At 37.0% G+C, this 17,799-nt stretch overlaps 1 protein-coding gene across 4 annotated transcripts; it reads left to right on the forward strand.

Moving 5' to 3' along the window:
- Positions 1-822: 822 nt before the first annotated feature.
- Positions 823-14,241, forward strand: osbpl2a (oxysterol binding protein-like 2a). Of its 4 annotated transcripts, XM_079587708.1 has the most exons (14): positions 823-961; positions 4,896-4,993; positions 5,069-5,180; positions 5,277-5,352; positions 5,498-5,632; positions 5,717-5,814; positions 5,893-6,075; positions 6,772-6,879; positions 7,060-7,149; positions 7,337-7,463; positions 8,389-8,508; positions 11,674-11,797; positions 11,907-11,997; positions 12,299-14,241. In XM_079587708.1, exons 2-14 carry the CDS (start codon positions 4,957-4,959, stop codon positions 12,399-12,401), a joined length of 1,404 nt encoding a protein of 467 aa, XP_079443834.1. In that variant the 5' UTR covers positions 823-961; positions 4,896-4,956; the 3' UTR covers positions 12,402-14,241. The 4 variants fall into 4 exon arrangements, with proteins under 4 accessions (XP_079443834.1, XP_079443833.1, XP_079443832.1 ...); XM_079587707.1 differs by having other exon boundaries at positions 4,896-4,997; positions 5,498-5,814; XM_079587706.1 differs by having other exon boundaries at positions 5,498-5,814.
- Positions 14,242-17,799: the final 3,558 nt, after the last annotated feature.

A 17,799-nucleotide genomic window follows, 5' to 3' on the forward strand; every position in this document is an offset into this window, starting at 1 on the left:
TAGTGGCTTCAAATGAAACGGGAAGATCAGCAGCAGTCTGAGAACAGCAGCCTCAGACCCGATTCTCCGATTCAGCCCCGGACAGACCCGATGTTAGGATGGCGCTGACGATCCTACCTTCAGCTCCCATGCCCCATCCCCACGACCCACCCCACAACTAAAATCTCCATGAATTCAAAATTCAGTTTTTTGGGTTTTAGTGAATATGTTAACCTTAGCCTACTCACTAAGCTATGTGCTCCAAAACAACGAAAAAAAAAAATCACATTTAGAAGATATAACCATTCAAAACAAACGCCAATATGGATTGTGAAATTATGGCAATATGGAAAATGATTTTGATCAAATCAATATGCATAGGCTACTTCTCATCTTTTCACAACTTCTCATTAGATGTGCTGTCCAATCAAATGCTCTCTAGAATCTAAAAATTATTTATCAACGCTTTGATATTAGGGCGTAAATAAGAAAAAGCAGGGAGAATAGAACATATTATATGAATCAATACATAGATCGCATCACACTAATATTTTAACACAAAAAAGAGGTAGGCTATCATGTCATATTTTGAATTCTCCCTGGACAGCAGTCATATTCAATCAAGGAGCGCCGCTGCCAGCCTACGGCGATATTTATTGTTACCGGTATTATGATTATAAATAACCCACATCCCTGCCTTTTTAGTACCGACCCCTTTATGTAACATCATATAGCCCCGCCCCTTCAAAAGGTTATTATCGTGCGTTCGTAAAGGGGTCTTCTTTCACAATAGGCTATTTCTTCTGTCAATCAACCATTTCCCCGCCCCTCTGCGTTTGGACCCGTTACTCAACCCTCCAATCCAGATTGTTGTCCTGTCCTGGCGAAATGTATCCGCCCCACTGTCAGTCTCTTCCCAAACTGGGCGCTTGTTTTCTGTCCCACCGGAGAAAGGAGCTATCCAGCTTTACAGTTTTGAAAGGTAACGCGACACATGCACAGTATACAGCTTGTTGAACAAGATATACGCTAAACGTCGTGTTATTTTGTGCTTTGTTTAAGGTTTTCGCTAAATCAAATGGGTTGTATTGTAATATGCGGGTTTGTTATTGGTCAAGGCGCATTGCTAGCGGCTAACGCGGGTCAAAACAGCTCAAGCCAAACACCCCGTGCCTTCCGCCCGCTGTAGATCTAGTTTGGAGATGCCGAGCGAGGCAGGTTATTCATAGCATCAGATATGTTTGTATATCTAACAGTTCATAACCTGAATGTCAGCATGCCCTCATGCATGGATAGTTGGACGTTAGCTAGACTTTGATTTGGATAGGGGGTGAATTATGTGTTATGCTAACATGGTGCTTAGTTACCACATCCATGAGATCATGTAGAAAGTAGTGCATTATAAATGTCTTTTAAGTAACATCTCTGTATAAAATCAGCTGTTTCCCAGTAGTTTTGATGGGTTAAATCTGCTCCACTGCACTCAGTGACACGTATTATGAGAGTCCATTTTTGTTAGTTGACAGTACAAATTTGGGGAAGTATTTTGACTCGATTATGAAGCGCTGAAGAAGAAAAAAAGGTTTCCAAAAAATATTAAGCATCACTGCATTGATGAAGGAATGTTCCTTGAGGTTGACCACCAAATCAGCATGATTTCTGAAAGATCATTTGACACTTAAAATTGGAGTGATGGCTGCTGAATAAGTTACATTTTAAAATTCAGTAAAATAGAAATATAGTATTTTTAATTGTAATACTATTTCACACTATTACTTACTGTAGTTTATGAAATGAATGCAGCCTTGGTGAGCATAAGAGACTTATTTGTTTTAAAACATAAAAAATCTCCCCGACTTAGGCTATATCTTTTTAAGTGGTAGTGTACGTGACTCTGTCTTCTAGACAAAGCTGTTTTATTTTACTACTGCTGCTAATAATATGTTTATTTCATATAGTGCTTTCCGTCAGCGTCAGTTAAGACTGAAGCAGTAACAGATGTAAGCTAACTTTACTTTATGCGTCAAATGTCAATATAAAGTCCAAAACTAATGGTAATATTGGGATAAATGAGAGCCAGCTGAACAAACAATAACTTACAGATATACCGGTAGTTGCAAGTCATAGACCATTTTATAGGTACGTAACTTGAAAATAAATGGCATTATTTAGGGGACATGTGCCATAGCATTCATATCTAAGAGCTTCTCCAAGTATAACTATCAGCACAGCTTTTTCTGAGAACCAACTACTTATGCGGTTGTCCTAAGTCACCATTGATCTGTAACACTAGCATTTTCCAGTCAGTTGTATGACTAGATTTCTCTGTTCACTGTTAGTAGTCCATTATAGCCACAGGACATGCATCCAAATTTCACTTTAGCGGAACGATTCTGAGGTATTTTATTTACTTGATTATTTGGAAATGTTTAAAATAAAGTATAAAAAGTTAAATGATTTATGTTGTGATCTGTCAATATGTTATCTAGGCCTACGGACTTTTCTTGCAGATATATGATGATTCAATAATACTGTAAATGTCTGTTTGGGTAAGGTATGCAATTTTGAAGGCTGTATATTGTGTATGTGTAATGTGTTTATGTAAATGGAATTAGATGATATTTCTGTTGATATTTTAAACAATATTGAAGTATATATATATTGTTCACAGATCTTTAACTTTAAAAGCCATCTGCAACGTTTTTTTGTTGTGGTTTCTACAAATGGTCTGTTTTATGTATTGCAGTATCCTACAGTTTGGCTGCCTTGCACCCTATCCTTCACATTAAGAGTCCAAGGTTTTCTTTGTTCTGATCCAAAGCGTGTGCTGTGTGATCAGTCACTGCCATCTCTAGTCTGCATTCATTTCCGTTGATCTACCTTGAATTTGTGTGGTTGCAAAACGACCGGGGCTACGTGCTGCTCAGCCAGCCAAGACTTCCTCTATTGGCAGTTTACCACATGGGTGTTTGAATATGTGATAGCTGTCAACTTGATAAGTGTCTGCTTTGCCTGTGCGTGTTCAAAATAATTTGCATGGTGCCCGCCTCTGTTATATGGGCAATAGTTTTTTTAAATGCTTTGCATTTTGGTGGTCATCAGCTGTATAAGGGTTGTTGAAGAGTAGCTTGAATCCTTTGTTTTGTAGTTTTGCCTTTTAGCTCTTCCTGTTTCTGTTCGTATGTGAGTCAATGGCGTAATGCACAATTGTTTGTCCTTTTTTATTTATTAATAAATGTATTTCAAATATAATTAATACAATTATTTAAATACACTTCCTTCATGATGAACCTTTTTTATTTATTTAAAAAATGTCAACTTTCCTGATATGATAATGAAGAAAAAAGCCCCATTAAAAGAATGAAATTCTTGAAAAGGGCCGGTGCTTCAGGATAATTATTTCGAAAGTTATTCGCAACGTTATATGTTGCGAGTTTGCGACCAAATTCATGCGGTAAAACCAACATGCCGGGGAATAAAAACACAAACTAGGGAACGTTTTGTAAGGATTTTTTACATTAGGCCTATTTCTTTTTGCATTGTTGCAATTTTTTTTTTTTTAATGAATGCTCTTTTGAAGTTTTTGTTCATCAAAGAGTCCTGAAAAAAAGAATCTTGAATTCCACTTTTTTTTCTTTTTTTTTTACTGTTAGTGTTGTTTACTGTCAACATTGATAATAAGAAATGTTTCTTGAGCACCGATTTAGAATATTAGTATGATTTCTGAAGGATCATGTGACACAAATTCAGCTTTACCATCATATATTAAAATAAACTTCAGTTATTAATTCATTAATTAATAATATTTCACAATATAACTCTTTACTGTATTTTTATCAGATAAATGCAGCCTTATTTCTAACCCCAATATTTTTCCTTTAAATATGTTTTTTGTACTTTTACTGAAAATGGCATAACATTTATGAAAATCAACATGAATATGTGTTTTAATTAGATTGGACATGATATTTGTGCTAACAGAACATTTGCTCTCAAAGTAAAATGAGTTGAGTACATATCAAATCAAATGACAAAGCAATAGTGACATGTTGAAAACGGAAAACATCGTTACACTTGTGTGTTGCGACATTACTGTCGGCTCCAGTATAGTCGTCTCTCTGAAAAGCCTGCGTCGAATGGTGTCTTGTTTAAAAATGACATGCATTGCCTTACTGATGCAATCTGGAACTTCGTTAAAAATAAAGTTCATCCACACTTTCTTAGGATCACAAGAAGCAGGCAATGCAAAGACTGCAAAAAGTCTTGTAGTCCTCAGAGGCATCTAATCACAGTAAGTACTGTCTTTGCGTCTCTCTCTCTCTCACCTCCCACTACGTGTGCAAATCAGTGGGCGGGGCTAAAGAGGCAATGATGTAGAAGTAGGCATTGATCTTCTTCTGCTGATATGGTCTTTTGTCAGACTTTTAGTCGTTTTTGGTTTCATTAAAAGCTGTTTTTGGGCTGAGGAAGTTTTGAGTTCTGAAACATACAAGATATTGTTTAGTATATCTTATGTCAAAAGATCAAGGAAATTTTGATTTCTCAATTCATGACCCATTTAATTAAGCCCACACTGTAAAGAGGTAAAGTCAGTTGCAATAATGTTGACTCAGTTGACTCTCTCCCTCTCCCATTGGCCATTAAAGGATTAGCTTGGTCGGACACTCTCATTAGATGGTTTTGCCAAGCACAGCTGTTTAAAGACTGCAGTGAGGTGATTGGATTTGTTCAGTGTGTTTAATAAGGGAATAGATGGTGAGTGGGCCCGTATGAGTGACCAGTTTGTTCCAGGTTCACGGCATAGTCTACAGTACGTTAATGATTCATTGTTATTAGTTGTTTTGATGATGTCCAGTTGTAGGTCTTTATATCCATTTAATATTCAAACCTACTGTTCTCTGGTTTGATCTACACAGAACACATTCAAGCTGTGAGACGATGCCTTCTGATTGACATCAACAGCAACAACTGTCCATCATGAACAGCGAGGAAGAGTTCTATGATGCTGAGACGGGTATGTAAGTGAGTTAAGTAAGGTACATCACACGTTTTCTCGTCACCTATGGCTAAATCTCTCCTTCCGTCTCAGGCTTGGAATCAGACGACTCGTGTGAAGTCAGCTTTAAAGATGCCTGCGTCTATTCGAACAAGCAGAGGGTGAATGGCAAAGTCCCGTCTGAGAATGGAGTGTTGGGGAGGCGGTAAGGTGTCAGAATAATGTGAAATAATATCCAGTATGTGAAGATCTTTATCTGTTGGATTGAGTAATGTATTAATATGTGTGTCCGTGTGCTCAGAACTACTCTTCCGGCGCCCATGTTCTCCAGAAATGACTTCAGTGTATGGGGCTTCCTGAAGAAATGCATTGGAATGGTGAGCGTAAGCCCAAACAACAGCTTAGTCAAAAGTGCTCAGTTTAAACAAAGCATGAAATGTGAACTTGTAAAAGAAACATATTATTTAGACTGTGTTGTCGTTGTCTAAGCCAGTTCTATCTGGGAATACTTTATCTTTGCAGGAGCTGTCCAAGATAACAATGCCTATTGTTTTCAACGAACCACTGAGCTTCTTGCAGAGGATTACAGAGTACATGGAACATACATACCTCATCCATGAAGCTTGTAAACATTCTGACTCTATTGAGCGCATGCAGGTTAGTACCTCCTCTGTTATTTACTCTCACATGTGTGCTTGCATGGAAAGACTCAAACAAACCCTTTTGCATCTCATTTGTCAGCTTGTTGCAGCTTTCGCCGTTTCTGCAGTTGCTTCACAATGGGACAGAACTGGAAAACCTTTTAATCCTTTATTAGGAGAGACTTTTGAGCTTACAAGGTAAATCTACAGAGCAAACGCTATACATTTTCTTCTACAAAATTAGCTTGCACTAATGGTTTGCATATCTGTGCTCAGGGAGGATGAGGGTTACCGCATGGTCTCAGAACAGGTGAGCCACCATCCACCAATCAGCGCCTTCTACGCGGAGTCGCTCAATCAGGACTTCTCGTTTCACGGCTCCATCTATCCTAAACTGAAATTCTGGGGGAAGAGTGTGGAGGCGGAGCCTAAAGGCACCATGACACTTGAGCTGTCCAAGTGAGTTTTATTCATGTGACATCACCAAGTACAGTATGATCACGTCTTTTATTGGAGCTGGAGAGTCACTGAGATCCTCAAGCACAGTCACACCCTTGAGCAAGAGATGTAACTTTTCCCTGTCCTCAGTGAACTGTAAGTTGCTTTGGAAGTAGCTTTATTTGCTAGATAAGTAACATTCTGGAATGTCCATTTATTATTCAGGATGTTTTGTATGTGTATAAAAGAGATTTTGTGTCTAAGGTATGGCTGAGCTCTTTTTAAATTCTTCATTAGTTTAGATGACCTAAAGGACAACACTTGAACAACACTTCTACAGCATTTGTTAATTTCTACATTAATACATTTTTAAAAATCAAAAGTCATCTGTTAACATTAGTGAATGCATTCTGAGGTATTATGAACAAAGAAACAATTGTATTTTTACTAACTAACATTAACAAAGGTTGTAAATGCTGTAAAAATAGGTTACACTTTATTTTAAGGTGAAGCAGTTACATTGTACTTACTCAAATAAGTGTGTACTTACTATAGAGGGTTAGTTACTTGTAATTATGCATACTTTTACTGTTATTACTATAGGAAGTACATGTAGTAACATGTAACTACGTCACGTCTCCTTAAAATAACGTATTATCTAAAAATATATTGCTCATAGTTAGTTTATGTTAACTAATGTTATTGTTTTTTCCTCAGGCACAGAGAAGCTTACACATGGACAAACCCTATGTGCTGTGTGCATAATGTTATTCTGGGTAAACTGTGGATTGAGCAGTATGGGACAGTGGAGATTGTCAACCACAGGTATATCATCTCTTTCCTTTCTTACACTAAATATCCACCCTGCATTTTCACTCTATACCATTTTCCAGCATTTATATAATGTTGTCGTATAGGCTACTGATCCACATGTATCATCGTGGATCAATGTTCAATGTGGTTGGTGCCTCATTTTTGACTGGGAAACCACTCTGTTCATTTTAGCACTGGGGACAAGTGTGTGCTGAATTTTAAGCCATGCGGCATGTTTGGCAAAGAGCTGCATAGGGTTGAGGGATATATCCAGGACAAGAGGTGAGCAGTCGTTCGTATCAAATGTCAGTGCGTATATCTGGCTCCTTGCCTGTAGTGTTCACACTGCACATCCACTAAAGGCATCAGCAATGTCTTTTACAGCTGGATTGTAAATGTAGTTTTATTTGTAACTTTTTATGGATTTGATGCATGTATATATGAATCATTATGTTTGGGTGTATTTCAGTAAAAAGAAGCATCATGTTCTCTACGGGAAGTGGACAGAGTGCGTATTTAGCATTGAGCCAAAAGTCTTCGAAGCCAACAGGAAAGCAGAGAAGAAAAGTGGAGGAGATTCCAAGAAACACAAGCAGGTAAAAGGCGTTAGTCATTTATCTCTTACTGCAGAGCCACACTTTTCTGTTCTGTTTTCACATGGAAGTCCAAAAGGGCTCTGACGCATCCTCAATAGAGGTTGCAACACTATGCCAACCGAAAAAGTTTCAGGAACTTTGCCAGAGCGAGTTCTTTCCAATGTGTAACTCTGTTGGAGTTTTGGTTTTTATGTCACTATTCAAACATTATGTCAGATTTTGTTCTGTGATATTTAATCAGCAATTTTATTTTATTTCAATAGAATACATATTAAATATACACTACTGTACATGATTTACATGTACATGGTCTGTATGATTTATCAATGTTTTTAATATTATTACAACTCAAAACATCTGTTTTCTAATTTAATATATATTTTAAAATGTAATGTATTCCTGAATTTTCAGCAGCATTACTTCAGTCTTCAGAAATCATTTTAACATGATGTGATGCTAAAGAATCATTTCTTATTATTAAAAACAGTTTTTTTTTTTTTTACGGTGATAAGTTCAAATTCATGGCTGAATAATACTATTAATTAATTTCTTTAAATCTTACTGACTGATTGAAAAATAAAATGTAATTAAATAAAATGTTTTTTTTTATATATACAAGTAAACAGTGTTATATATATATATATATATATATATATATATATATATATATATATATATATATATATATATATATATATAAAACCTCTTTTACTCCTTTGTATTAACATGCAATTTCAGTGAGAGGTGAAGGTAAAGACAGTGGGTTTTAGCAGTGATGCTATAGTAACTGAGCCACCTTAGTGGAGTTTGTTGTTCAGTTAGTTATCCTAGTCCACGTGGTTTCCTGATCTTGCTATAGCTGTAGTTTTTATTAAACATGGTGCATTTGGGGGCATTAATGGTAGTACTTTATGCATGTGATTAGGAACAGGGTACAGGGGGTGATGATGCAGATGAAATGCCAGATGTCCAGGAGACAGTCACTATGATCCCAGGCAGTGCTCTTCTGTGGAGAATAGCCCCTCGACCGCCACACTCGACACAGGTAACCACAACCTTAGAATTTCACATGATATTAAACAGGGCTTATTATGCCCTTTTACAAAGTCTTGCTTTTGTTTTGCATATTTTATATTGTTGCAGCAGCTTTCTCATAGTCTGTCAGTAACACCAGAGAATGTCTAATAAGGGGAGAACTGCCACTCACAGTAAACTTCCGGCTTCTGAACTGGTTGCAGTTCCACTCTGGTTCCATATGAGGGCGCTCACGGGACGAGTGCAGGTCTATGGAGCTATACCCCTCAAAATCCACTTTTCTCAGGATATAATTTTTGTCTAGTAATTTGAATGTAGTATTTGAAAGTAGATGCAAAGAAATTACACATTGCTGGGTGTTGGATTTTTTAGAGTCACTTATTTGCTTTAAAAAGCCTTCTAAAATGTCAATGACGTCATACAGAGCGTACGACCAGAGATACTGCTTTACGGCAATCCTTCAGTCACTTTGGTGCTTTCGCGCTCTGCACTTTCTTTTCTCTCGAGGCATTGACAACACAGGCGACACAGGTAAATACAGGTGCTAGAAGAGTTTTTGCTAGAAGACATTCTGGTACCGCTTCTGATGCCACCGCTTCTGATGTCAAGCGGTATCTCTGGTCGTAATCAGTCCTTCATTGACCAATCAGCGTTTATTATCAGAGTGCTAGCGTGTTATGGGCAACAACAACTCAACCTGTAAGAAATCGAAAGGACATAAGTACTCGTTCATTCAACTTTCGACCTATAACCCATGTTGAACTTGCAAAACCTACAATAAAATCTGAGATTTCTCAACGGCAATCGGGACATTGAAAGAGACAAATTTAGCCGACTAGCTCCATAGACTCACATTCATTTTGCACTGGGCGATCGCCCCCAGTGGAACTCTGGTGGAACTACAACCAAAATTCGGTATAATAGGACAGCTTTCCGTTTTTGTCAAACAGCGACCCCTAGTGTCGCTGTGGAATACTTGCACTGTCGTAAGAAGCGTTGGGCATGGAACAGGCACAGATAGACACCGAAGATATTGACCAGGTGTTTCACGATTTCATACAAATATTAGGCTACTGCATAGTCTACTGAACTACTGATGATGGTAATAGTATAATAATAAGTTTGTCAAGTGTTAGACTACTTTATAATAATAAAGTAGCCTACTGCGTTTGACGTTTTTACATGATTGCAGCTAAATCACAAGTAAATAGCCTATAGTCTAGGACTACTGTATAATTTCATTTGTGTTTTTTGATTGTAATGTAAACATTACAAAATGCCAGATGACATCAATAAAGTTAAATGTGCGTCGCATTATTTCATAACATTGGCCGTTAGGATGTCATTAGACATGATTATTGCAATTTATCATAATAGTTTTCAAATTGTGCTCGTTTACACTATTTACAACCTCTAGGCTTATTTATGTCCTGATAATTATGTGAGATATTGACAACTGTTCTCATGATAATCGCAGGAATCAACGTCAACAGCGTCGTCTGATATAATGGATGAATGAACAGCATCGTAAAAAAAATGACATACTACAAGCAAGCGCAACAACATACAACATAGAACGCAAACAAGTTTACAAATAAGATATTTATTTACTAGTCCATCAACAAGATCGCCAGGTCAGCATCGCTGCTGCATCCAGTGCTGCTTTTTAGCTCGCGCCAACGAGTGAAAGCCTGTCCGAGTGATTCTTCTCCGGTTCCTCACGCGGTCAGATTCTCTTTTCCTGACCGAGTGACTCTTCTCCGGTTCCTCACGCGGTCAGATTCTCTTTTCCTTTTCCTAGTCTATTAAGCCCCTTCATTTACATGTCATGTCATTTTGACAACATTACATTGCACAGTTTATTATTTCTGATGCCTTTTTTAAATTGACTTCAATTGAAAAAAGTGGTGTGTATATCAAATTCAAGTGGCTAGTAGGAGTGACTGCTTTACACACCACTGCACAATGTGGTACACAATGTCAAGCCTTACTGCCGTTTCACACCGCAAGCGTGAGCGGTGCGTATTTTTTTCGGCGTGCATGTTAATCAATGAGTGCATTCACACCGGGATCAGGAGCAGCGCGTGAGCGTCAAGCAGGAGCAGCGCGAGCGCGTGAGCAGCAGTGAAGCAGGGGTTTCGGCGCCGAGTCTATTTTTGCTTCACTGCTCACGCTCAGTTAAAGTGAAAGCACACTTTTGATGGACAAAATAAATACGATTTCACACAAAAAGTGCCCAAAACGCACAGAATATGCATGTTTTAACAAGAACTGTAGTATGTCAGAAAAGAAAATGAAGACCTATTTATAGAAAATATACCCATTTAACTTATTTTTAATTATTCAGTTTGGGTGAAAGTATGGTGTATTACTTAAAGAAAAAGGGTAGGCTAAACTAGCCAGAAAATATGATTATTCAGGCTATATAAGTTTTTTTTTAGTTTATGTAATACACAGACAGGTACATGATAGCCTACTACCCAAATCAAAACCGAGAGTAGGTTTTTATTATTACTATTTTTTTTTTAATGTTTGCTGTCTTGTAAACATATCGAAGTATGACTGAAGCGACAAGATCAGAGCTTATTTTTTTTGTTTATCATTTACATCAATACATTTGTTGTTCACCTCCCCATCTTAACAAACTTCAAGTCTATCAAGTTTATGACCAACTTCTAAAAACAAATTTAACAGAAGTCTTTGTAAAGAAATTCTTGCTTATATGTGGCCTGGAAGCCACTGTTGTGACGCTGTACAAACGCTTCCTGTGTGAATACTCGCGCGCGTCTCACGCTGAAGTGACGATGTAGTTGCTGCTGACGCGCCGCTCACGCTTGCGGTGTGAAATGGTGTTATCTATATATATATATATATATATATATATATATATATATATATATATATATATATATATACTGTATATATATATATATATATATATATATATTGTGGCCCCTCATTTTAATATGGGACCCCCCAAAAATCTAATTCTGGCTATGCCACTGGCATGTCAACCAAAATGAAAAGACACTGGACACTTTCCTGAGACGGATGCTAATACCAGTTGTAAATCCTTATTGTTTTCGCTCTTACAAATGCAGACACTTTGTATAGCTAGTTTTGCAATACATTACTACTTATTCTCTCTTTGTCCTCTTTCCTGGATTCTATTCAGATGTATAATTTTACTAACTTTGCAATGACACTCAACGAGCTGGAGCCTGGCATGATTGGAGTCTTAGCACCAACAGACTGTCGCCTGCGGCCAGACATCAGAGCTATGGAGAATGGGGATATAGGTATGGGCAATCTCTCTTTTGGCCCGTTCTGTTACCATCTGTCCTGTAAGCTACCTCTTGGATATTACTCTACTTATTTTACCACTAAGAAGCTACTCTTAAATTCCAGATACTGCAAGTCAAGAGAAAGAGAGATTGGAAGAGAAGCAGAGAGCTGCCAGAAGAGAGCGTGCTAAAGATGAGGAAGAATGGTCTACAAGGTGAGTATCTGGATTAAGAGCACAACAGTGACCGCCCACTATTTCAGCGGTTTGTTTTCTTGGATTGTTTTGCACATTTACTCATTTTGTCTGTAGGCATTAAACAAATCCTGCAATGAAGTGTTGAATCAAGCAAGATAAAAAATTTAAATGATAAACTGACTATTACAATAGTTTTGAAATCACATTGACTGAAGGCTTCTACAAAAGCAAATATCATAATTTCAATATTTTTTATAGGTCTTGAAAGGATTAAATATTAGTTTTATTTCCATAACCTTTATGGCCTCCCATCTTTCAGATGGTTCCAGCAAGGCAATAATCCGTACACTGGGGCAGCTGACTGGATCTTCAAGGGTGGTTACTTTGACAGGAAGTACTCTGACCTTCCAAACATCTACTGATTCGGTTGGGAAAACTGAGAGAGGCTTGAAATTCATCCTTTGCTCTCCTTCACTCAGTCCATATCATCTCCTCTCCTTAAGCTCTTTTCAATTGTCTCTTTTTCCTTCGTCGGAATGTGAGATTCAAGTGAACAGTTTTCAGACAAAGCCTCTTCACAAGTTCTGCTCTTCCCTAGAATCTGGAAATTCAGTGTGAATTTATTTATTTATTTTGAGAGGTAGGGAATGCCTTAAATTATTCACTTTTTTGATGTATGTTAGATTTTGAGTTAAACCATTCTGTGCAAACCTGAATATGTTTAAAAATTGCTAGTTTATGTATGCTAACCTACCTTTCCATGCGTCTCGCTAGTTATACTCAGGTATTCATTTTATGGGTACAAGCGGTTAGTGATGGCATCAATCCAGTGCCATCTGTGAAGATAGCCAATGTTTGTGTGATTATTGAATTGTGAGGTTTCTCAGAACCTATTAGGAGAGCTTCATTTTGTGTTTTTGCTCAAACTAATGCTATTTTATCTCTAGTACATGCTTTTTTCCCCCGTATCTCAGAAACATGACTTTTGTTTTGGTATGCATGATGTGCAGGAACTTCATAGTTAAAGATTCTGCCTGATTTTGAGTACCTGAGAAGGGAAAGGACTTCAGAATCATCCCATCTATGTTTAGAAATCACGGTTGTATAAGGCACTCAGGCCGTTTTCTCAGCATCTCCATGGTACAGGGGAGTTTACTAAAACGAATATTCTCATTCCTCATTTAGATCTGTTTTGTTTTTGTTCAACAGACAAAAATGAAAGCTGCTTATGAAAAATGTTTACTTGGTATAAAAAAAAAAGTTTTTTAATTGTTAAAAAAAGCTCTTATAAATAACAAAAAAATCCTATTACATCCTGTCATTGATATTTTGAGTATGTTTGGTTGCCAAAGCCACTTTTCTCTCGTAGAACCTAAAGCCATATAACCCATCAGGACTGCAATGTTGAGGATCCATCCTGGTGAATAAAATGGAGATGGATGATTAACTCAACTTTTTATTTTATTTCACTTCATGGCTCACGAATGTCAAGGTGCTTCACCTTAGCCCACATATATACTCACATGTACCAAAAATGAACAGAATGTGCTTCACTGCTCACATGCTTTTTGCTTACAGCAAGTTTCATTCTGCAAGGACTAATTGTTTCCACACATACAAATCATAGATGACCTTAGATATTGAGAAAGACCAGTCTTTTATTTCTAAACTTTAAACAATACTGTGATTTTAACTCGCTATGCAAACATTGATGGGAATGTCTGTCTGTCTATGAATTGTACAATTTTATGTGTCAATAAGCTTCACTGTTTATGTAAAATCTTCAGTTGGCCAAGTTCAAAAGTGTCAAGCATGCTAGTACTTTTGCTGATGGTTTTACACACTCATGTTGGCCGTTTTGCACAGCCTAAAGTTGGGCTGATGAGTTGTTTGATGGAGACACAGGTGTATGTAACTGCAGTGATTCATAACACTCATCGAAATATTTGAAATGTTTAGCATCTACACTTAATGGGAGTTCATCACCTATTGTGTGGCACAAGAATATTTATCTTTAACATGTTCCATGTAGTGCGTCCAATTCCAAAAGCCAAGCTTCGGGCCATGGCCTACTTTAAAGGAAATTGAATTACCTGTGTATTTTATACAATATATTGTGGCATGTCTAAACATAAATGATTTAATCTCACTAGCAATGCTTACTAGCAGTTAGAAATGTCAGTATTTTATCCCACCAGCTGCTACCTTAATGGCTTTAAATGTCCTTTGAATCTTGAGACATTAAAAACAACTCATCCCTAATTGTCTCATGATTTTTTCCCATATTTATCAGTTATTCCTGTAGCAATCACATCAGGTTAACATACAAGTAAACCTTGTCGCATTGAATGCAACTATGTAAAGCAAACATACACTCAGAAATGTTCATTTTAAGTAATTCTGTCTATGTTCTTAAGCTGTTTATATTGGTCGTGAGTGACACTAGGGAATGACTAATTATACCACTGTGGTGCTATGACGGCTTTACATAATTGTACATGATGTATTGTGACTTTTTACTACATTTGTTTAGATCACGTGAAATGCACTTAAACGGTATAATAATCGGCTCACTTGTAAACTAGCAATATTAATATGTGAGACCTCACTAATGCTAATGAAAGAAACTAATAAAAGAAATTTCAGTTTTTCTCTTTTGTCTCTCAAGAGACGAGCATCAGTTTGGGATTTTTGACAAACCATTTGGGAGAAGCTTCAGCTTCCTTTATATGTAAGATGGTGAGAATGTTTGTGAATTATTATCTGTTCTGCATTAACCTAAAATGTGAATTGATCTTTGTCAACGTCAATGTCATTGATAAAGAGGATTTAATTAAACACATAACAGAAAAAGCATGCTTTCTGTCTTTATTTACTAAGTTGGTTCTGATTTAGGAGTGTGGTTATAAGATGATTTAATCATTAATTTGAAAAGGATTGCAAATGCTCAAGAGACAGACTTTGTAAGGGTTACTGAATTGCTCCAAGGTCAGACAAATAGTGTTTAAATGAAGGACATTAAATTAGACTGTTACTTGGACAAGCTGTCTAGCTTTATACACTCAATACAAAGGCATATAATAGTTCAGAAGATGACAATCAATCCCATAATAACTGATATGGATGCAGTGCACTAGTCATAAATACAATAAAAAGAACCAGACTTATTTGAAAGCTAAGAGGACAATGATCCTCAACACATTGTTCAAGAGCAAGCAAAAAATACCCTGGACAGTGCTACAAGTAATGTATTTGCGCATGTTGAATCGATGCCCTCAATACAGGCCTGAATGTAATCTCACACCTCTAAAAGGTTACATTTACCATTCCAGTCTGTCATTTACAAACTCATAACTGCACAATTCAGTATTATTTGTGAGGGCATATATTGACGCGCAACTACCAATCAGAACAAAGGATGAAGAAACCTCCACCAATCTTAAAGGGGTGTTATAATGCCCTTTTCACAATATGTAAAAAAGTCTTTGATGTCCCCAGAGTGTGCATGTGAAATTTTAGCTCAAAATACCCCACACATACTTTAAGCATGTTAAAATTGTCACTTTTTGAGGGCGAGCCAAAACGCACCGTTTTGTGTCTGTTCCTTTAAATGCAAATGAGCTGCTGCTCCCAGCACAGAGGGCGGAGCTTCAACAGTTTGCACTCACACAGACATGCACTAAAAATTTCAAAAACATTTTTAGCCTTTAATGTTCAAACCGGATTCAATCAATGATGGAGAGACTCAAGAAGAAGTGACAACATGTAGAATGCTACAGGACATTTCTGAATGGTTAGTTGATTGATTTATGTAGCTTATGTGTAGTTATCTTCTAGTCATTGATTAGCATATTCTGTCTTGATAATCTATAAATCGTGTTCAGGGGGCGGGGTTTATGTAAACTCTAGGGTTAGTGATGTCACTAACCTGGGAGGAATGTCGTGTAGTCATACCAGCCGTTTGTTGTAGTCCTTAAAAAGCCCTTTTCTTTAAAAGCAAATCTTCATTTGCTTTGAACTTTGATCATTGTAACTTTGCATATGTTGTTTATGCTCAAACAGCAACATTACACACCAACTACAGTTAAAAAACTGAAATCATAATCAACCACCCTTTTAAGAGGTTTAGTTTCAGCGGACGGCTGCAGGACCGTCACGATCTCATTGGTGGCAGACTCAGCAGAGGCCAATCAGTCACGTAGTAATGATATGATTGCGTGCAGGTTGCATAAAAAGGACCTATTAGTCTGTGCCATCTAGTTAGAGTGTCATGACTTAACCATTTATATATAGGCCCTGCTCTCTCTCCTGGAACTATCAGCCCATTAAACTGAGTGTCCTGCAAAGTGTCTTAGCAACAATGAATGAAAGACAAGGAGGTGAGATCATTATAGTAGTGCTATAAAATCGCTGTCACTATAACATTGTACTAAGTAGGCTACTACTGACATTGTCATCTTTCTTTTTTCAATGGATCTCGCAAGGTCATGGCACCAAGTAATTCAGGTAATGCTGAAGTGCTGCAGAAGCTTGCCTCCCATCCAGAGAATCTCCCCCTCAAAACATGGGAGAACCCCACGTTCTTTTACCTTGCCAGTTTCAGCAGGTTTGACTACTACTACTGCATAGTAAAGCACTGAAACTTTTTTTATTTTATTTTTACAGAAACTAAAGTCTTTTCTTCCCTACTATTATTATTGGGATTATTTTTTTATTTATTTAGATGGGACAGTGCATATTAATGACCGTACAATCGAAATTGACGTAAATACGCCGGATTTAGCACAATGCTAGTTTCCATCCATAGTCCCAGACATACAAAAAAAAAAGAAAAAAAGAAACAACATACATAACAACTAATAAACGCATAGAGCTACAAAACATTGAATGATTTTGTCCATCTGAAATTAATTGGACCATTGAATCGTTGTGGTTTGCTATTGCTATGATCTCATTTGAGTGACTGGTTGCCCCACCAAGAAGGGGAGTTTATTTTGATTAGTGATTTATGAATTTAAAAAAAAAATGATGATGTGCACTGATAAATCATTCATAATAATAAATACTGCAATATGCCATAGAGATAATTGTCAACTTTTATTTAATGGGGATGTTAAGCCCAAAACCAAAATAAAGTTTCAGTAATTAAATGTGGTTAATTGGATAATTGAACGTAACATGCTGTTCAGGGTGCCATGTTTTCAGGTGATAAATTAAACCCTTCATAATAAAGTTTACTGAGTCAGTAATTCAACCAAAAAATAGTTTACATATTGCTACTCTAGTAACATTTTTGTTCATGCTGAAGTGCGTCCACATGCTGACATGTTGATCTAGCTTATCAATGTTGTGCACATGAAATGGAAAATGACAGTCAAAACACCTCACGGTGGAAAATCACCATTTTAGTCACTGATTTCGTCTGTAACTACCAAACTCTGACATTTCAAAAACAAGTTTGTTAGCATATCTGCTTTTGTACACATTTATTTCAGAGATTAATCTAAGATGTGTGAAATAAATGTGGAAGTTGGGACCTTTGAGTCAGTTTGGAAGCTGTAGAGGTGGCCAATAAAAGAGGTTGTTATCTTTAAAATGTACACAAACTGATCTGGTTCATTCCAGGTAAAACCCTTTCTTAACCCACTTGTTTATACTTTCATGTGCATATACATTCCTCTCTCCCAGACATCCTTCTGTTACAGCGGTAGTTTATACAAAATGGCCTGGCCTTACAAGGGCAAAACTGGATGTACTCTAATGTATCTAGACAATTGTTTTTGGTTAAATTTACAGAAATTGTATAATAAAAAACTGAAG

Source organism: Phoxinus phoxinus, assembly GCF_949152265.1.
Source record: "Phoxinus phoxinus genome assembly, chromosome: 18".
In the NCBI taxonomy this organism is placed as follows: domain Eukaryota; kingdom Metazoa; phylum Chordata; class Actinopteri; order Cypriniformes; family Leuciscidae; genus Phoxinus; species Phoxinus phoxinus.